Here is a 22,975-nt window from a genome sequence, read left to right on the forward strand (position 1 = left end):
TAGTATAACTATCACTATTATTTACAACTATAAGTAAAATACATGGATGCGGTTACACACACAATTTTTGTTTCCACAGGAGAATGTGAATGTTTCTGGAACATGTCTGAGCTAGCTTATAAAACCAGAGGATAAATATAAATCCTATGAATGGATCGAAATCTATCAAAGGTAATTTATAGTATGGCTGGGTTGGCCAGATATGTTTCGGGGATAGACATTTTTACGCTGGTTTCTAAAAATATGACTAAAATACTTATGTAAGGTTACATACATAACTGCTGTTTCCGCGAGGGGAGATGTTTGTTTCTGAAACATATCTAAGCAAGCTTTTAGAACCAGGAGATAATAAAAATCCTATGTATGGATGCTTAATCATAGGTAATTTGTAGTATAGCTGGGTTGGCTGGATATGGTTCAGGAATGGAGTTTTTTACACTAACTTTTAGTAATACTTAACTCTATTGTACTGGAACATTTATTACTTTCTTCAACAACCATTGACATGTGTGTGTGTGTGTGTATGTATGGATATGTATGTATATAAGTATATAGACATGTGTGTATATATATATATATATATTTAAAAGTGTTAGTTCTTAGTAATTTCAATCTTTTAATATACTGATTTGTTTAATGTTAATTTTGCGCTTTATTTAGTTTTTTTGTATCCTTCCTGTAAAAGAACCAAACCCAATTTTTATTTTATAAAAAGGCTCCACTAAGAGGCAATTTGCAGACTGTAATTATTTTTCTGTTGAGAATATAATGCGATATATATATATATAATGCTGTATATAATATATATAATATATATATAATGCTGTATATAATTATATTCTCATTATTCTTTTTTATCATTTTAATTTTAAATTATATCTAGACTTGTTAATTATTATATTCTCTTATGAATATTATTTTCTATTATCCGTTACTTTTTGCATCCTAGAACAACGATGTATCTATATTCAACCCATCAAATGAACAAAGAACTTGTCCACCAATTTAAATGAAAAGATTATTCTTACCATCAAGTCATGTAAAAAGCAATAAAGAATATAAACATTTGATCAAAGTAGAAAAAGAAAAACTTACAAAATTATTTATTGAGAAACTAATAACTAACTTTTCACAATATGTTTCTTCAAATGTGGAACAACAAATCTTTAACAAAGGTATTTCATTTATACCTTGTTTGAATTGTCTTCATGGTAATTTATTTAGTGATGTTGTGGAAAGATTTAAACGATCCATTAATCTAAGAATGCTTTTTGGAAAAGATGACAAAAACCAATTAACTCACCCAATGTTTGAATATACTACTAATCTGTTTATTTTCAATTGAATTTTTTTTTATCCTTTCTCTTTTTCTAATTTTTTCCTTTTTTCACTTGGGCTTTGCAGCTCGGTCTAGTCCTGTGATGCATATTTTTGCATTTTTTTTAATTAGGAAAGTCAAGAAAGTATTAAGAAAGTCAAGAAAATAATAAGAAAGTCAAGAAATTATGAGAAAGTCAAGAAACTATGAGGAATTTATAAAGAAGCCTTAAAATAAAATTACGAAAGTCTAGAAGTTATTAAAATAAGAAAGTCAAAAAGTTATTAAGAAAGTTATCAGAACTCGTCTCCTTTCACTTGTAACTTCCATTAAACTTTTGTATTAATTTTCCGCAGTCATTAATTTTATAACAATACTATTGTAAAAATAAATAATATTATTTCAAGCATTTGAAATAATATAAAACCCTCAACAATTAAGATTTATTTCAATTTAATTTTAAGCAAATAAAAAGCACTGCTCAAGTACTTATTTTTAATAATAGTCTCTTGCACTATAGATGTTATTACAAAGAGGTCTTTTAATACGTTTGATAATTCTCAAACAAATTAAAAAAAGTCATATTCTTAAAAAACTTTAAAAAACAAATGGAATCAAAATAATTAAATTTATTTACTTCAACATTTTTTTAAATGTTTTAAATGAAATTTCATCTTTCTTTTTTAAAAAACTAAATAAAAAAGTCTGTTTTACGCAGAAAGCAAAAAAAAAAAATTATTATAACTTGATTGAATATCTCAAAAACCGGAGCTTTAGTAATACTTAATCATATATTATTAAAAACATTTTTGCCTTTTATTTGGTATGTCACATTTTTTTTAATCACAGACGCTCAGCTAATATTTGGTCACGTTTGATTTAAATGTAGTCAGTACCCCTTTGACAAGATAAATCGGCAAAATCTCACTTGATTCCTGTTTTTTTGCTAATTAACTCCTGTATATTTTTCTTCTCTACTTTAAAAAAGTAGGCACTACTGACTCTGTCCATGCATGGACTCCTGCAGCCATATTAACCACCACTTTCATAAAACGATCATACCCACAAAGTAATGCATGGAGTACTAGAACAGACCTTATATTAGATCCTGCTGTTGGACTTGCTGTTTGCCCATGACAAACATCATAATTCTTTGACTTTTTAGTTAAAGAATCATCTTCTTGAACGTCCAAAAATATCTGCTCTATGGTTTTAATATCTCTATTTATAATAATTCCCTTTTCAACTATACATATATTTTCACATTTCACATTTTTTTTTAACTGTGCATATAACTTCACATTGTTCCTTAAATATATTACAAAGATCACAGTAAGATCACAGTAGGCACCTCCAGAGCCCTGATACATATTTGAAATTATCTGTCTAGACTGTTAGCAAAAATTTTCACTATAATATCCAAATATTGTACATTGAAGATAATAATGAAAACTTCCTCTTCCATTGTTTTGATATCTGCATTAAAAAAAAGTAAAGACTGTACATTTTCATGGGATTCTTTTCCCATCTGGATCATCAGAGGCCTTTGTGAGAAGTCTGAGTTTAGAGATTTTTGTTCCCATACTAAGTTATTTCCATCTGCATTTAAGTTTGAAAGTTTCAGAGGGCAAAACATTGCCATGATTATATTATTGGTATTTACAGTGTGTAGCTGATTATACATTTTATGTCCTCCACTGCCATCATAACCAAATTTGATTTCGAGAACTAAATTTTTTACTTCAGATGTGATACAGAGATTTTCAAGCTTCAGAATTTGGGATATGGTGAGTTTGGTAGACTCTGTAATGGTAGACTCTGTAATGGTAGAGTAAACTCCAATATATGGTTCAGGTAGGGGAATGGTTTTTAGAGAAGTGATGGAATTTTCGAACCCGGTAGTGAATCACCACAGATTGCAACAGCTTTCACATTTGCTTTATCTATTTTTTTCTCTTTCGTTGTATAATCTTCTAAACTGTAATCATTACCTTGATTTAACTTATCTTCATTGCAACGCAAAATCTATTTAGAAAATGTCAACAATAAATGTATTAAATTTTATTTGTATTTATTCTACAAAGTCATTAATATAAAAAGTTTTGTTCATAAATGCAGTCACCTGAATTAATTGAAAAATATTCTGTAATAATTATATCATTTTGTTATTCAATTTATTTATATATTTAAAGTTTGTATTTACCTATACTTTTCCAAGCTTGAAGAGAGATTCTTTGTCAATCTTGATACATTGCAACAAACTCTAACTTTTTTAGGTTGATAAGTTTGCAACTAACACTAACTTTTTTAGGTTATTGAATTGATTAAATGTATTTGTTAAAACTAACTTGGAATGTTCATCAAGGTGGTATATCATCCAATCTTTTAAACACTGTAAATGTTTGTACTGAATTAAAATCGTTGTCTAATTTTATTTTGATGAGTGAAATGTTTAGGAACAAAGTTTTTTACTAAAAGTTTTTTTTTTCTTCTATGTTCAATGTTTATTCTTATTCTGAAATGTATAACTCTATTTTAGAAAGCCATTTGGTAACGATTACGCGGTTAAACAATTTTTAATGATTAGTTATTATTAATGTGCTTATATGGCTTTAAATGGTAACTTTTGAGGCTTGTATTTCAATAATATTTATAAAAAAGTGCTGTCCAGGGCAGACTGCTACCCTCATTTTGCTACCCTTGCTAAGCCACTGTTTACACATATGCCACAACTCCATAATATAAATCTGAGGCAATTATGGCACGTCTTCAATTATCTATATAAATTTGTACACAAAACTCCCAAAACGGACCACTGCGGGTTGTGATTATTTTGTTTCTTTAAATTGATGAGTTTTTGTTTGAAAGTAAACAAAAAGTCATTAGTTTTATTATTATTTATTTTTTTATGTAATTCACCTCCTTAAAAACAAGAGGGTTACTGCAGTTTGGAGTCTACTTATTGTGGCTACATTCCTCTTTAACTCTGAAACACAAACCTTGACAAACAAAGCCACTGTGCAGAGAAACAAGCATGTCATGAAGATATTTTATTTTGAAATTAGAAACTTTTGCAACACCAAAAAAAGAGACAGTTGCAAAAACTTCACAATATTAAATTATCAGTAATCAGTATTATATATATGCAAAAACTTCACATTGTTAAATTATATTATATGTATAACTATGCAAAACGTATTATATATATGCAAAACGTGAAATACATGAAAGTAAGTAGAGCTAGTATGATAGGAAAAATAAATCATAATAAAGTTACAATTGTTTAGGCTATACACTTGTTGCTAATGGTAACATGTATAGCTATACACTCCTACTACTGGTAACATGTAACCCAGTACAATCTGTTTCATGTCCTGCTGCCTTGTAGGATACGCTTTTTTAGGCAAAGGCTAGGAGATGCCAACTCCAACTTAAAACACCCCCTGCCTTGGGGCTCTTGGTTGAGTAAAGGCAAGAGATGGTGTCTCGATAAAGACAGTAGCCGGATGCATTTAACATCTAAGGCAGATGTTAAATGCATCCGGCTACTGTCTTGTAGAAGGCCTCCTAGGCAAAGACTTAAAGGGTAAACAGATTCTATCTGTTGACCAGCTTCACACCCCTTCTTCATCTATTAGGCTGGCGCAGATGTATTTTTAACACATTGTTTCCAGTTTAGGATGTTGAATGCTGGATCTTCTTGACTCAATGCATGGGTTTTGCTTGTGTCTCTGTTTTTATGACTAGGCAACTCATTCTATTATCTCCTAATGAGGGTACAGCTCTAAAACTCAGTTTTATGGTTCTATGGCCGGCTGGTAGTCAGGTTTCCCGAACTCTGTGGTAGCTCTCAGAGAGGTTGATTCAATTAACAGCTGAAAAATATTAAAGTATTAACAGTCCCATGTTGCGCATGGATGGTGTCCCTGTTTGTACTTTTGGTGTGCATTCCGGAGGCCACATTTGGGGCCCATTGCTATGGCTTAGGGTTTATTAGTAGTAATGAGGCAATTGCTTGGGCTATTAAACAGTGTTCTGAGTACTATCTATGCTTTGAGTCAAGTTCTTCAATCTAATTTAAAAATGAATAAAGTACCAAAAACTACAAAACACAAAAAACCATCATCATCACCAAGTTCTCTAAACCTATCATTCACTATTATTCGTGGTCTTCGAAGTAACTTTACTTCTGTTGAGTCTTATCTCTTGCAAAGTTCACCAGACCTACTTGCTCTTTGTGAGACTAATTTGAGTTCAGCTGTCTCATCTTGTGATCTTTGTGTTGATGGTTATCTTCCTTTAGTTTGTAAAGACTCCAATAGTCACATGATTGGCCTGGGCATTTACATTCGTTAAAATTCACCATTTTTTTCGTGAAACTGGGTTTGAATCCACAGACTATTCTTTTATGTGCTTTCGTTTAGCACCACTTCACTCTATTGCTTTTCTATTTGTTCTATATTGCTCTCCTTCATCTCAAGACTGCACTCTTTTTGATGTTATTTCTGATCATATTGACAGAGCCCTCTCTCTTTATAGATCAGCTAATATAGTTGTTGTCTGTGACTTTAATGCTCACCACTCTGAATGGCTTGGCTCTAGTGTCAGTGACTCTGCAGGCTTGAAAGCCCACAACTTTTGTCTTTCACAACCCCTAACTCAAATAGTCAACTTTCCAAATCACTTTCCTGACAACCCGAATCATTTACCTTCTCTACTCAACCTATGTCTTGTTTCTGATCCTAGTCACGGCTCAGTTTCTCCACATTCACCCTTAGGTGCCTCTGATCACAGTTTGATCTCTCTAAAACTAATATCTCATTCTTCTTCATCACCTGAATCCCCCTATTATCGAACCTCTTACAACTACAGTAAAGCTGACTGGGATTCTTTCCGTGATTTTCTTCATGATGGTCCTTGGGTAAAAATCTTTTGTCTTCCTGTCGACAAATGCACATCTTATATAACTTCGTGGATTCAGGCTGGCATGGAATTTTTTCCCTCTTAACGATTCCAGGTCAAGCCTCACTCTCCTTCATGGTTTTCCTCACACTGTGCTGCTGCAATTGCCAATCGAAACCATTACTTCCATATTTATCAGCAAAACAATTCTCCAGAAAACAGACGTCTGTTTATTACTGCTAGAAACCATTGTAAAAAGGTTTTGTCTAATGCCAAAACCTGCTATTCTCAGGTCATGAAATCTCATATCTCATCTCAAAAATTAGGCTATCATGACTTCTGGAGAATCTTTAATAGTATCAATAATAAGGGCAAATCTATAATTCCACCTCTCTTGTATGGTTCAGACTTTGTCACCTCACCTAAAGACAAAGCTGAATTGTTTGCTAAAAACTTTTCATCAATATTATCTCTTAATTCCACTAGTTGCGTTCTACCTGATATTGCCAACAAACAGGTTGATCCATTGCTTGACATTCATATCACTCCAGCTTCTGTATCTTAAGTGATTTCCTGCCTAGACTCTTCTACAACTTGTGGCCTGGACAACATACCTGTTATTGTCTTGCAGAAGTGTTCTCCGGAGCTGTCATCTATACTCTCAAAACTATTTAACAAGTGCTTATCAGAGTCTTGTTTTCCAGCCTGCTGGAAAGTGGCATCCGTTATCCCTATCTTCAAAATTTCTGGAGAGCGATCTGATTCATTTAACTACCGTCCCATTAGCCTTCTTCCTATCATAAGCAAGATTTTTGAATCTTTAATTAACAATCACTTAATTTCTCATCTTGAATCTAATAACTTACTTTCTGACCATCAATATGGATTTCGATCTTCTCGTTCTACAGCTGATTTGCAAACAGTAATAACTGATAGGTTTTGTCGTGCATTAGATAAAGGTGGAGAGGTTAAGGCCATCGCTCTTGACATTTCAAAAGCTTTTGATAAAGTTTAGCATCCTGGTCTTCTCCATAAGCTGTCTTCTTATGGTGTATCTGGCAACATCTTTAAGATTATTGAATCCTTCCTTTCCAATCGTAGTATAAAAGTTGCCCTCGATGGACAGCACTCAAGGTTCTATCCTTGGCCCTATACTCTTTTTAATTTACATCAACAATCTTCCAGATATTCTCACATCTAAGGTAGCATTGTTTGCTGATGATACTACCATTTATTCTTGTTGTGATAAGAAACCAAAACTCTCTGATTGCTTGAAGGGGGCATTTGAGCTTAAAAAGGATCTCACTTCTGCCTCAGCATGGGGCTCACAGTGGCTGGTGAACTTCAATACATATAAAACTCAATTTTTTTCAACCAATCGTTATCGCAATAATTTAGATATTCCTATATTTAAGAATGGTGATGTACTCGATGAGTCACCTATTCTTTGTCTTCTAGGATTAAATCTTACTTCCAATCTTTCTTGGAAACCATATATCAAATCAGTTGCAAAATTAGCATCTGCTAAGGTTGCATCTCTTTATCGAGCTCGTCACTTTCTTACTTCGGATTCTATTCTCTATCTCTATAAATCTTAAATCCGGCCTTGTATGGAATACTGTTGCCATATCTCGGGCGGATCTTCTAACAATGCCCTTTCTCTTTTAGACAAGGTGCAAAAATGCATTGCAAACATAGTTAGACCTGCTCTTGCAGCCAACCGCCAACCATTATCACATTGTCGTAATGTTGCTTCTCTTTCTCTTTTCTACAAATACTATAATGGGCACTGCTCTAAAGAGCTTGCATCTTTTGAGCCATCTACTTAAATTCATTTTCGTGTTACTCGTCATTCAATTAAGTCTCATCCTTTTTCTGTGACTGTTCCTAAGTGCTCCAAAAACTTATTTGTCTAGTTTTTTTCCTCGAACATCAGCTCTTTGGAATTTGCTTCTTTCATCTTGATTCATATAATTTGCAATCCTTTAAGTCGTCCGTCAATCGTTATCTTGCTCTACAATCCTAATCTTTTCTCTTTCAGTAACTTCCAAATTTAATTAGTGGCTGCTTGCAGCCTTGTTGGAAGCGAAGATGTTTAAAAAAAAAAAATATTGCTTTCAAAAAAAATATTTTACTATTTTCAAAAAAAACATTTTACTACTTTCAAAACATTAAAACATTTTACAACTATCAAAACAATAAAACATTTTACGACTATCAAAACAATAAAACATTTTATTAATTCCAAAAAAAAAACATTTTACTACTTATGAAAAAAGTTTAATTTTAGAAGATATACCAGGTTTGCTTACAGCAAAAACAAAAAATACACATAATACGCTCATATTATGTATACATGGATCAAAAATATCACAAAAACTAATTAAACAGATCAAGTCAATTGATAATGGAAAATAAGAAAAACAGGACAAGAGGGAGAAAAACCATTAAAAAAAATATAATGAAAAAAGAAAAAATTTTTATATGTAGTTTAAAAATTAAAAGACCTTTAGTAAACAATTGCATTTGCAATGGCAATTGTGTACTAAAGGTGTTAAGGTCAGTCTGCCACTAAATAAAAACATCAGTATGCAGCAAACCTTCTTGTTCAGGTAATGAAATAAATAATGAATAAATTAGTCAAACAGTCACACCAGTTAATTATAAAATTACCATTGTCCTGATTTTTTTCATACGAGAGAGAAATGAAAATTTTAATTTTACTAAGTTTAACGCTGTGCTCTCCTATGTAAAAACTGGGATAATGGTCACCCTAACTATAAAGATAATATAACTGTTGTTGAAACCAATAATTTAGTAAGGGAAATGTTTTACGTTGTTTTAAACTTACTGTTTTTGGAAAAGAGTTTCACTGTCTGTTTCAAGGTTTGTGTTTGCCTTAGTAACTCTTAAAAACTACAAACATCCTCATGCTAGGACAAGAATCAATTTGTATGAAATATTGTACAACTTTTTTATTATCTTATAATATAATGTTGAACTTAGTTGGTGTCCCTTCAAGCATGTTTGATATAAACACTTGGCAGCCAATGCAACCAAGGTAATGGTGAGAAAAGGTCACAGCACTTTTTTTATAGGAAAGCATGAACGAAAGTGTATGCAAACATCTAACTTATGTAAACTTCAAATGATGTAATGTTGAAACAAATTAAAAAACACGTTTTACAGTTTAACTTTCACTTGCAGCAAAGCCTTCTTAATTTTAATTTATAAAATTTATTTACCGTTTTATAAAGTTTTTTGTTTAGTAAATAACGTTAAAACCATTCACAATCAATACACCTTAGTGGCCAAAGTAGGGCCCACAGAGTTTCTGAAGAAAAGCACCGTGGTTCAAATCCTACCACCGGCATCTTTATTTTTTTTTTCAAATCTTTTTTCTAAACTACAAATGAAGTTTATAGTTATCACATACATAACATATATAAAGAAATTATACACTATAACAAACAAAAAGCAGAGACTTTTTTAAAAAGCTTTTTATAAAGCCTTTTGTTTATTAAACAGTTTTGACATTTTTGCCAGACATGCCTATGCCTTAGCCAAAAATTCCTATAGAATTTTGGAACAAAAAAAAAAGACAAAACTTTGATAACTATAAACACTTTTAACTTATGTGTTTTAACTTAACGGGGTTCAAATCTGAAACTTTTTTGTTCCAAATTTTTGTAGGATCCTATTGGACTTTTTGACTAGAGTGTGGCTGAAGTAGTTAGCTCACAGAGTTTTTGAAGCAAAGGGCTGTGGTTTAAATCCTAGCGCTGGCACCTTTTTTTTTTTTAAATTTTTCTAAAATATAAAATAAAACACTCTTGAAGTTTTATAGATATTATATACATAACATATATAAAGATATTATAACAAACGAAAGGAAGGGAATTTTTAAAAAAGCTTAAAACTTCTAAAAACATCAAAACACCGGTAGAAAATTTGTTGCGCATGTTATGATAAAGATACTTATTTTATTAATTTGCTCAGGTAATTAGTCCTAATAAGCTGCAGGTAATTAGTCCTAATAAGCTGCAGGTAATTAGTCCTAATAAGCTGCAGATAATATGAAAAAAAAATATGGTCTGAAACTTAATTAAGAAAATATTTATTAAGACAGTCCTGCTACTTCAGAACGTGCTGCTGTGGGGGCAAAAAAAAAAAGCCTGTAGCTAGAAAAAAATTAAAAATTTTATTTTAACAAATAAAAGTCTTTTTTGCTATAAATATATATAGCCAGATTAAAAAAATGGAAAATATGTTGTGTTATATTTGAACACTCACAAAACAAAAAATACCTGCACTACCTGTACAAAAATACCTGTACATAAATTTAAGTAATTCATTTTTATTTATAACCATTATACTTTCTGAAGTCTCAATAAAATCCTGGAATTTTTTGAGACCCAGGTTGTACATCAAACTGGACTAATTTACCTAAAAAGCCTAAATTTTGTAGTTTTTAAGTTAAACAGAATTTCATACTTTTTGTATAGGGCTAAACGAAACCTAAAAGTTATAACCCTAATAAACATTAAATTAGAGGTTAAATTTTAGGTTTAGAAATTAAAATTAGTTAAATTTAGAGGTTAAAAAAAGTCTAAAAGAGTCATATTTAAAATGTCAAAATATCCAATATGCAATCAGTGATTTCAGCCTCCGCTAGTTTTAAATAAAAATCAGATGACTGTTTAATTGTCATGATCAAGGAAATAATGTTATGATCAAGGAAAAGCAACATTGCTTGAATAATATTATGATCATAAAAAAGTGTCATCGCTTGAATAATGTTATGATGAAGAAAAAGTGGCATTGCTTCAATAATGTTATAATGAAGAAAAAATAAAATTTAGTCTTTATTTAGTTTTTTTAACATCATTTACTGTATCATACACATAATGATAAAAAGTGTTTGAACTCTAATTTGCTCTATATAAATTATTCTCCTTTGTTAGAATAACTCCTTTGTTAGGATTCAACTGCTTCATTAGGGTTCAACTCCTTTGTTAGAGTTCAACTGCTTTTAGTCAACATATTTTTTGCTTTTCATTAAAGACAGAAAACTAAAAGATTGAAAGCTATAAGACTTGAATAATTTTATTAATTTCTTTATCTTAAGAGCCATTTTATTCCGTTATACACTATTTTATATATAGTGATTGTGATAATGGAAAAAAATATTTTTTTGTTTTTTTTATTTGTAATTTTTGAGCTTATGATTGGTATTCTTTTTCTTTGAAAAATCACTAATTACAGCTCTTTATTTATTGGTTAAACTTATTATCTCTGGAAAATCACTATTTATATCTCTCGTATCCAAATTTTCATATAGATCAAATAGAGCTTTAATCTCCACTCCAATTTTTTGCACCACTAAAAACACTCCTGTTTATCTGCATCATGATAAACACTCCAGTTTTACTGCGTCATAATAAACACTCTAGTTTGTCTGCGTCGTGGTGGGCATTCTGGTTTTGCTGCGTTGTGATGAGCACTCAGTTTAGTGAATTTTAATAAATGCTCTGGCGATTTGTTGACAATCTATTCATTAACCTAACAATGCGGTCAATTAAAATATTCCATTGATAATGGAAGCCACAAAGAATAAAAATATTCTCTAAAGAGTTCTAAAAAATATCTCACCCTGCATTTTGAGCAAAAGAATATCAATTGCACAAGTTTAGCAAATGATCCACAACTCATTAGAAATACCTGCTTTCTATCCAAAAAAAATGGCTCAAATATATTTGTGGATTTTAGCCATTTTAGTAGCACTGTGATTCTGAAGTTAAAAAATATTTTAGACTGTTCCTTTGAACTTATTTTTTTTTTTGTCAGCTTTAATATAATAAACAACAATGACATTAAATAATTTATGAAGTGGTAATAACAATAAAAATAATTTATGATGTGGTAATAACAATAAAAATAATTTATGATGTGGTAATAACAATAAAAATAATTTATAACGTGGTAATAACAACTTGAATTTTCGCTTCTAAGCTAAAACCCTCCATAAATTACATCACACCCTATGAGGTCCTCCATAACTTACATCAGACTCTATGGAAGGGGGAAGGGTTAGTGGTTTTGTGATGACTCTTACAGGACTAGTACATAAGAGTTGCGCAGCATAGTTTATTGATGGAAGAATGGTACAATGGAGTGATTTAAAAAATAAACTTAAGAATAGAAACTTAGAAAGAGAAACTTTAAAAAATAAAGTTAGGATAAAAAATAGTCTTAAAAGGAAAAAGAAGTGTGTTAATTGCATATAAGCTAAAGAAAAAAAATTTTAAGTTTAAATAAATAAGTCCTACAGTGATTCTCAAAATGACTTTGCAAGAATGCAACAAAAGCAATAAAGTATCACTAAAATATTTAAAACTTATTATCATTTTTTATTATTATTACCATCATTAATAATATCATTTGTTTAAAAAAATTACAGATAAAATAACTATAGCCAACCTCAATTCATTTCCTGTTTGATCAATACAAATGTTGACCACTCTTCTTTTTGTTAAACTTAAAATTTTTTTTTCAATAGCCAATCTCAAGTTATCTATACCATCGCCATATTTGGCAGATACAAAATAAGCATCTTTGCTGTCTTGTAGTTGTAAAGCATTGCTAAAAAATAAATCAAAATGACTAAAGTTAGTATTAATAAAATTTTGCTACAAAATAAAACTAGGGAATATTTGATAACAACTTTTGATATTAACTTGATTTGATTTGATAACAAAAAATATTTAATCGAAAACTAATCTTTTTTTTTTTTTTTTAAGGATTGAAGCCATTACTATCAAATTAATAACAAAAAATAAAAAAAGGGGATCAATTTTAAATCTTCCCACCCTCCCCTATGCATGTGAATATTTCAAGAAGCAGGTTTGTCACTTTATTGCTTATTAATAAATTATTTGTTATATATTTCATAAAATTTAGTTGTTGTTAATTTTTTAGAGAATAAAGTAGTTGATGCATAGATCATATTTATATTTGTATATATCGTGGAATAAAAGTTCATTGAGTTCATATTATTAGTATTCTATAATACTCGTTTGTGCTATATATACATATATACATTGTATATACATATATACTTTATATAAATTGGAACTGCATCTAAATTTAAAAAATATTTTAAAATGATGGCTAATTTATTATTATTTGATGGCTACTAAACTCGGAATTTGTTTTCGAAGAGTCAGATAATTTGTTTTAACACTTTTTATTTAGTTGAAATATTTTAAATTGATTTTAATATAAAAAAAGTGAATTTTGCTCAAAATATTAATAGGAAAATATTTAATGAGATTTTTTGAGTTAATGTATTTTTTAAATTTTCATTCTCTTAAGAAACTTGTTCATAAATAAAGACAAAGAAAATGTTAATTTTACTCAAAATAAATGTTTTTAATTTGAAGAGATAAATATATACATATTTATAGATTTTAAATATATAAATAAAAATATATATCACTATTTTATTTAAAACCCTCTGAATACATTTTTACAAGGTAAAAATACATAAAAACAGTTTAAAATTCCGAGAATAAAAAGATCACCTGGGAATGTTTTCTTCAAGAGATTTTTTGAAAATTTTTTGCTGTTGCTTTGCAATAGCATGCGTAAGCAAGTTAATAAATGCATATAGCCTTAGTAAATAAGTCTATTCTATTCAAGCCCTATGCTATCCCTAAGCCATATGCTATCCCTAAAAATGGCTTCAAATGTCATTGGCAAGATTTCAAATATTATTGACAAAAAGCCAATAATCATTAAAATTTTACATGAAATTTAAAATAATGAACCGTATTTTAAAAATCTAAAATTTTGAATTTAAAAAACAAAATTTTTTTAAAATAACCTACCTTACATCAACTTTATTGAAAACATTAACCATGTTTGATAATAAATTTTTTGGCAAATTTAACTTCATTAGTACATTAGAAACTGTTTCTATTTGAAGTTCAAACTCAGGATGAGAACAGTCACATACATGCAAAAGCAAATCCTAAATCAGACAAAACAAAACAAAAAATAAAAAAGGATAAATTAAAGTTGTCAACATTCCAAGTGATGAAAATTCAAATAACTAAAACAAAGAAGATGGTTATGATAAGGATTTTTGATGGATTAGATAAGATTTGAGGGCTGGTGTGTTTTATATTTGATTCCTGATAATTTACAGGTAAATTAATGGACCAGCTTACAGCTTTAAGGAGGGTCTGAGCCAGACTTTGTCGCAAATTTTGATGTGAGATTTTATATTTTTTTAATCATCTGAAAATCTATTTTAGTTTGTGAAGCTTTTGGCTCTGATACTAATGGGGTCAAATAATGGTCCTTTTGGGCCAGATTGTAAGATTCTTGAGCACCAGATGCACCTAACTGACAAATCATTTCTTAGTGAGTCCAACTTTATTGTTTAATTGAAGGTGTCGAACCTTCAATTTAAAAATAAACCTGATAAAAATGGGGTAAAAAAACTGTGGCTGGCTTCAGAACTAAAAGTTAATGGAAATATAATAAATGCAATGAAGATTATGCTAAAGAAAAGAAAGATAAAAATGACATGCTATAACAAACTAAAATTTCACTAAAATTAGTGATATTTGGATGCCATTGCAAGCCTTGTGCGACTGTTTTAGTCTTTATATTTTCATTTTTCTTGTCTAGTTTATTTCAGCCCTTTGGTCTTAAAATATATTGTTTATATTATCATATTTATTAGATATGTTTATATTTACTAAAAGTATTTATAACCAAACTATTAAAATTATTTTACTAACAATAAAGATATTAAAACATACAGCTGTTTTGAGGTCATCTAATGTTGTAGAAAATGACTCAACAAGTTCATGAGGCAAATCAGATATAAACCCTACAGTATCCATATAAATAATGCTCAAACCACATGGAAGTTTTCCTTTATGAGCAGTAGAATCTAATGTTGCAAAAAGTTTGTCTTCTGGAGTTAGAGAAATATCATGAGATAAACATTTTGCTAGTGTAGTCTTTCCTAAGAAATTATATATATAATATATATATATATATATAAACATATATATATATATATATATATATATATATATATATATATATATATACACACACGCGCGCCCACGCACGCACACACGCATGCACAAACACACACATAATATGATATTTACAAACAAAAATGAAAATACATAGTTTACGGTGACATACTATTTATTTCACTTATCAAAATTTTAAGTTTAATTTTAATATTTTGGCTCATATAGTTCAACCCATTTTCACACAAAAATACATAACAAAAATTCTTTATTTACAACAATGATGTCATTACTGTGTATTTTATAAATATATATATATTATATTATAAAATATTATAAAAGTTTTTTATATTTAACAATAAATGATTACCAATGGTGAGTTATCACTAGGTTGCCATTATTTTGGTTTAGAATCTATTTTTAGGGTAGCAATAATGCAATCTCTCTATTTCTATAGCCTCAGGGATTTTGCTTCTGTAATTACTTGGGATGACCAAAAGTGTTTTGGGATTATTTCAAGTACCTTGTCAATTTTGTGCATAAATCACAATTCCTGATGCTTTCCAGTTCAACGCTATTCATGTTGTTAATTTTTTTTCTAGCTTGACCTACATTAAAAGCCCTGGGTAACTGATTGGAAGTAGCTTTTACTTATTTTAGCATAACAGGTTTGTAAAAATCTTCCAAAATATAAAACTGCAAAACTTTGTCAAAAGCTTTAGACCTGTCATATGCTCTAGCCTCTCTGCCTCCATCAAATGCATGATAAAATCTTTCATTCACAGTAGTTAACAAGTCAGCCTTAGAGCGAGAGGTAAAAAACAAGAAGGTAAAAAACCATAGAGTTTAATGAGGCTTGAACCTACAAGAAAGAATAAAAGCTTTCATTCCTGCCTGGTTCCAGGAGGTTACATAAGAGGCACATTTATCAGCTGAGATAAAAGATATATAGAGATTATTGCATGGTCAGAACCACCTAAGGGAGAAAAAAGGAGAAACTGAACGCAAGCTAGGGTTAGAGACAAGATCAAGGAGTGAAGGCAAATGATTAGTGTTGTCAGGAAAACATGCCACAAAGTTAACTACCTGAGTAAGAGATTGAGAAATGCAGACGTTATAGGTTTTACTGCCAGCAGGGTCAGCTCCAAGCCGTTCAGTGTGATGAGCATTAAAGTCACAAATAACAACAACATTGGCAGAGGGGTAAAAGAGAGATCATGGTTAATTTGATCAGAAATTGCATCTAAAAGAGTTCAGTCTTGGGAAGAAGGAGAACAATAAAAAACAAAGAGAAAGAAGATAGAGTGAAGAGGTGCTAAGCAGAAGCACATAAAAGAATGGTCAAAGGATTCAAACCTTTACTTTACTTCTCCTAATTTACTTCTCCTGCAGTAGTTGTTTTCCATTTATTAATAAAAAAACACTTTGAAATTGTAGCATAATATGAACATGTAACTTTATGTAAATAAATGATCCTTTAAAAATAACGATAAGGGAAAAAAAAAATCTAAAAAAACTAATACTAAAAATATTTGATTTTTTTAATTTATAAGCAATGTTTCTGTGCATTTATTTGAGTTTGCATCGTGTAACACTGTTGCATGTTTCTTATTTTGAATGGTCCTTAATGAAAAAACTTAAATCAAATTTTAAAAAAGTTTAATATTTTTTAATTAACATGTGTTTTACATAACTATACCAAGACTAAACATAAAAGACTTTTTGATCTTAAACAATATTTAAAAAATCGTAAACATGTAAATAAACGGTTTTATCAAATAAAATAAATTATTAATAGGTTTTAAAACCTAATAAAATAATATTCACGCTAAAATTTCAAGTAAAGAAGTGTGAGAACAACAGGCATTTGAAAAGTAAATTTTTAATAACTTTTAAATGAATAAATAACCTTGCTATGCTTGAATAAATTTTAAAAAAATGAATGAATTTTTTTTTCAAATAAAACTTCTCAAACTTGAAACAAAAAGTAACTACAATTAATAAATTATAAACTTATAATAAAAGAATATTACACATTTTTTCATATATTTATTTTTGTATGCCAAAACTTGAAGAGATTTAGGTCAGCAGTTGTATGCTGTCCAAAAGCAAAGATAGGTTGGATTTCATTTTCTGTTATGAAGTTACTTTTCAAAATCAGTTACAATAGCAGGCATCTACAGGAAACCAAGCACAGCTTATTAAAAAAAAACATAATAACTTATAATGCTTATTATGGATAGGAATGATGATTAAACATGATGATTAAATTGTATTTATTGTTTGTAGTCATGTATTAAAATAAATACATGACTACAAACAGATTTTTTTCAGAAAAAATTATTTAATTGAAATATCATTTTATAATGGGATCAATTTTGAATAAACTATAAATTGAGAACATTAGTAAATATGACATTACTTGTGCAACATTTTTTGCCTATCATTCCTTGAATGGGATATTTATCAATTTAAAAAACAAACACTTAAATGCTCTTGAATATGCGACATATAGTTGCCCATGAGAGAAACTTTGTATACACATCAACTGTATCAAACCTTTGACCTTTACTTTTAATGATTCTCATTGTATATGCCAATTGAACAGGAAACTGATGACTTTTCTAAACAAATTGTAAATTAGAGTAACAAAGCCAACTGATTTTGAGGAACAAATCCCCATTTTACTAGTACCACCAGAAACATGTGTCAAAACCTCTGCATCAATATAATTAGTTTGAAGAGCATCTTCAATGTCATCAGTTTATTCAGTACTTAACTAAGATTTTATCTCTCTTGGTTCAATCACTTGTTTATTAATTGACAGTGAATCCGCTCATGTAATATTATACTATACAACAGAATTAAAGTGTTTAAAGGACATATTTATTTTGTTCAATTACTTTTGAACCAATCATTTCCATTTTTTAAATAAATTTTGAGTAATTACTCCCAAATATGAGTTTTTTGTATGTTTTAAATGTAATATAATTTGAAACACTTACAAGAAATTTCATTTAGAAAAGTTAACTTGATAAGAAAAAAAAACAAAAATTTTTTTGTCAAGTTACATTTAGATGCTACTGTAAACACACTCACATTGATTTATAGAAAAATAGCTTTAAGTAGGTTTTAAAGTAAACTTAAAGATTTTGTTGCGCATAGAATAAAATCATAAAATAGAAAACATTATTTTACTTATTTGAGAGAAATATTTTATTTAAACTAATCTTGAATCTTGGAGAGAATAATAAAAAATGCAATTGTATATAAAAAAATTAACAAAATTAATTACAAAAATTATCAAGATATAAACTGAGATATATCAAAATTAGGCAATAAAAAGTAATATTTATACTGGTATTTCATCCCCCATCATCCCCACATGCTTATTCTCCAGCCACATATCTTATTTTGCATCAATTTAAAATGATTGTTTGAAAATTTAGTTTCCAAATGGTACCTATTTTTTCTTTAGGCTATTTAAAGATCTAATTTTGACCTTGACAAATTTTCTGTCCGTCCAAAATAAAAAATTTAAAAAATTTTTAAAAAACTTCTAGCGAAGCTTTTGTCTGAATTAAAGCTTTTTTTAAAATTTTTTTTTTTGTCATTTATTTTTATTTTCTACTACAGCACCTTGTTTTCTCTTAGATTATTACTTGTTTGTTTGTTTGTTGCTGTTTTTTTAATTTTTAATTTGATTTTTATTTTTGCATTAATTTTTTTTAATATCTTTTTCTGCAACAGCTTGTTTTCCTTTAGATTTTTTTGGTTTTTCTTCATCCTTTATTTCATTTTTCAGCAGCTTTATTTTAACATTTCAGAGATTTCTTATTCTTTTTGAGATTTTAGGTTTTGCTAAAAAGATAAAAGAAATTAAAGAAGGCTTATATATTAAATGGTAAAACACTGAAATGTTTAACCTGGTTAAATATAAGATTTTTTATTTATATAACATGTTTTTTAAAGTTTTAACTTTTGTTGATTTTATTATGAATAATTTTGGATTATTATGGGTGATAAGGACTTATTGTTTAGGAATTATTTTAAAAATCTATATAAAGTAAACTTTACAATTATTATTTTTATTGGTATTGTAATTTACTTTCTCTTCAGACATTTTTATTTTACAAGCACAAAAGTTATGCAGTATAAATATATTTTCAAAAACTTTCTTGTTTAAGATTTTGTTATTTGCAATATTTTACTGATAATAGACTGTGCTGTTATCTCTCTCTCTCTCTCTCACTCTCTCTCTGTAATTAATAATATATAATACATATAATATTTATTATTATTATTATTATTATTATATATATACATATATATATATATATATATATATATATATATATATATATATATATATATATTTATTTGCCGACTAACTGCTAATCTAAAAGTGTTTAAGGTTTGCAAAAAATTGCTGACCTCGTTTCTATGTCTTATGGTAAGGCGTTTGTACAAAATTTTTTTACCAACCTGATGTAATAATTTGCTGACCTCTAAATGATTGATGTAGGCAAATTATTGCCAACTTTATTTTTCCTATTTCCGAAGGGTTGATATATATATATATATATATATATATATATATATATATATATATATATATATATATATATATATATATATATATATATATATATATATATATATATATATATATATATATATACATATATATAAATTAGTAAAAAACCCAATCTAACTTTTATCTTCTACTTTAAGTTTCACCATTGCTGGATCATCAGGAAGAGTTACTAAATCTCAAAAAAAATTCAATTTATAGAAAAAAATATATTTTACTGGAAATTATAAATTATTATAAAAAATTTTTTAATTACTATATTTTTTTTGTTAACAGGAAGTTACAGAAAGTAATTATTCAATAATTTTCTTTGGAATGAGGATAGTTTAATTTGGTCATTTGTTTTTATAATTTTTTAAGAGGTATTTATTTTCGTGCCTACATTTAGAAATTAATTCAGATTTTTTATTTAATAAATTTTCTTGATTTAAATGAGTAATTATTTCAAATTTTTCTTGCAAACATAGCATACTTTTTTTGGAAATGTTATTATAGGCAGGGGCAGATTTTAGAATAGACCATTGTAAATTAAAATTTTTATTTTTTTCTTTTAAATCCCAAATGTATTTTGACAGTATAGTCTCTTTTGAATATTTTTTGTGTTTAAACGATTGTTTGTGGTTGGCATAACGTTTTTTCCATTCCCCCTCGGTTAAGCCAATATATTTTCAGGGTTATTTTGTGAGGAAACAATGCACTTGTATATTATATTTTTCGAAAGGCATTTTCCATTTAGAGGGCAATCTATTTTTTGTTTACAATTACAATACCCAGTGTTTTTTTATTTTATATGTTCATTTTTATTAATTAATGCGTAGTTGTGGCCTTTTATAATTCTTTCTAAATTTTTTGTACAACTATAACTTACTTTAATGATATTTCTGTTAAAAATCTTATGTAATTTATTAGAGGGAGGAAAATGTTTGTCTACTGATTTTAGAAAAATTTTACATATATTTGTTGAAACATTTTTGCTGTACGGGGGGTTGAACCAAATTATGTTTCTATTTCTATTACGCTTTTTTGCAATTTTCTGTTCAAATTTTAGCTCGAAATTTTGAAAGCCACTTTTTTTAAAGGCATCTTCATAAAGGCATTTAGAGGAGTTAAAAATATTTTCATTAGAAGAGTTTTGGTTTAGCCTATTGTTAATTGAAATTGGAATTTGTTTTAGAATTTGAGGGGGGTGGTTCGAATTCACATTAATATACATTAATTCGTCATTAGGTTTTTTGTAGGGCTTATAAGAACTTTCTGAAAGGTTAAATGTGACATCAAGAAAATTTGCTATTTTTAAATTTATATTTATTTCAATCTGAGAGCCAATATTTTTAAAAACTTTAATAATATCTTTTCTAATTTTAATTGAGTTGTGGCCCTGATATGCATTATTATTAAACCGTCGTCGCGATAAAGACCTAATTGATTAATATGGATTATTTTAGCTAGGGTATTTAAACCTACAAATTCGCAATTTTCTGCTTCGTTGTAACTTCCCATTGTTATATCAAAACATTTGTGCGTGGTTTTTTTTTTCCAAGTTTCCACGAAAATATACTTATATATATATATATATATATATATATACTTTATTTATATATATATATTTTATTTATAAATATATATATATATATATATATATATATATATATATATATATATATATATATATATATATATATATATATATATATATATATATATATATATATATATATATATATATATATATACATACATACATATATATTTAAACAACTTTAAAAAGTATTCTACACAATAGAGTGCTTAATGTTCTTAAAAGACAGAGCAATTATATATTAGTAGAAAATCACTTAATAAAAATTTTTTCCATTTTACACTGTGTTTCATCAACAAAGATTCATCAGAAATGAATAATCAAATTAAAAAAACTTCAATTTATACCAAAAATTAAATTACAGGAAGTTGCAAATGTCTTAACTACTGTAAATTTTCACACATTTGTGGAATTTGCTGACACTATTATAAAAAGAACTTTTATAAAGAATTTCTTTTCTAAAGAAATTTTTTATAAATTTCATTTCTAAAGAATTCTTTTTATATTAGTTTCAGCAAATTCCACAAATGTGTGAAAATTTACAGTAGTTTAGACTTTTTTGCAACTTTTGCAACTTCCTGTAATTTAATTTTTGGTATAAATTGAAGTTTTTTTAATTTGATCATTCATTTCTGATGAATCTTTGTTGATGAAACAGTGTAAAATGGAAAAAATTTTTGTTCAGTGATTTTCTACTAATATATATATACATATATATATGTATATATATATATATATATATATATATATATATATATATATATATATATATATATATATATATATATATAAAACATATTATTAATACAGAGAGAGATAACACCACATAATTTTGGTCATTTAATCTTTGAAAAGCGCGGTTATAATAAAGATGGCAGACATGTTTTTGTAATAACAAGATAAGAAAAAAGCGAACATTAAAAATGGAATGAATTACTAAGTTAAACTATAATTGTTAGTTTATTAAGAACGATCTTTATAAATATTAATCTTAAAATGATAAAAATTAGTATGAGTAAACCAAACAAAAGAAAGACAAAGAATCTGAACAAAATTGCAACCATAGCAATCGATAGACAGAATAATGAATAGTAAACAAAGCATCATACACAAATGTAATGAGTGTGATGAAATAATTGAAGAAAATTATGAGTCCATCAAATACGAAGGACCGTGTGCTACTTGGTCTCACAAAGAATGTTCTCATCTATCAGAAAAGGAATTTAAATTTACCTGTGCACCAAATTGTTCCATTAACTTAAATGGTTTTGTAACAAATGTAAAGATAATAATACAATAAATAAGTTCCCATAAAATCTAAACAAAAGCAAAATGAATTACAACAACAACAAATTATCAATGTATTTACTCAACAAAAATATGAAACTAAATGATGAAATAAAATCTATGTTGGTAACTAATACTAAATTACAGTACCAAGTAAATAAAAAAATCATTGAAGTCTCTGTAGAGTCAGATAACATCATACCTTCATGTCTTTCTGTTAATAAAAAAAGTACAAAAAG

The 22,975-nt window shown here is 28.1% G+C and overlaps 1 protein-coding gene across 2 annotated transcripts in view; it reads right to left on the reverse strand.

Moving 5' to 3' along the window:
* The window catches only part of LOC100211473 (putative GTP-binding protein 6), an 85,894-nt gene that overhangs the window by 42,414 nt on the left and 20,505 nt on the right, over positions 1–22,975 (reverse strand). For both annotated transcript variants that reach the window (XM_065797912.1, XM_065797913.1), the window contains exons 4-6: positions 15,052–15,260; positions 14,110–14,252; positions 12,701–12,862 (exon numbers count right to left, since the gene is read on the reverse strand). In XM_065797912.1, coding sequence (XP_065653984.1) covers positions 12,701–12,862; positions 14,110–14,252; positions 15,052–15,260 — 514 coding nt within the window. The remainder of the gene's footprint in view (positions 1–12,700; positions 12,863–14,109; positions 14,253–15,051; positions 15,261–22,975) is intronic.

This window comes from Hydra vulgaris, chromosome 05 (assembly GCF_038396675.1).
Source record: "Hydra vulgaris chromosome 05, alternate assembly HydraT2T_AEP".
Lineage (NCBI taxonomy): Eukaryota > Metazoa > Cnidaria > Hydrozoa > Anthoathecata > Hydridae > Hydra > Hydra vulgaris.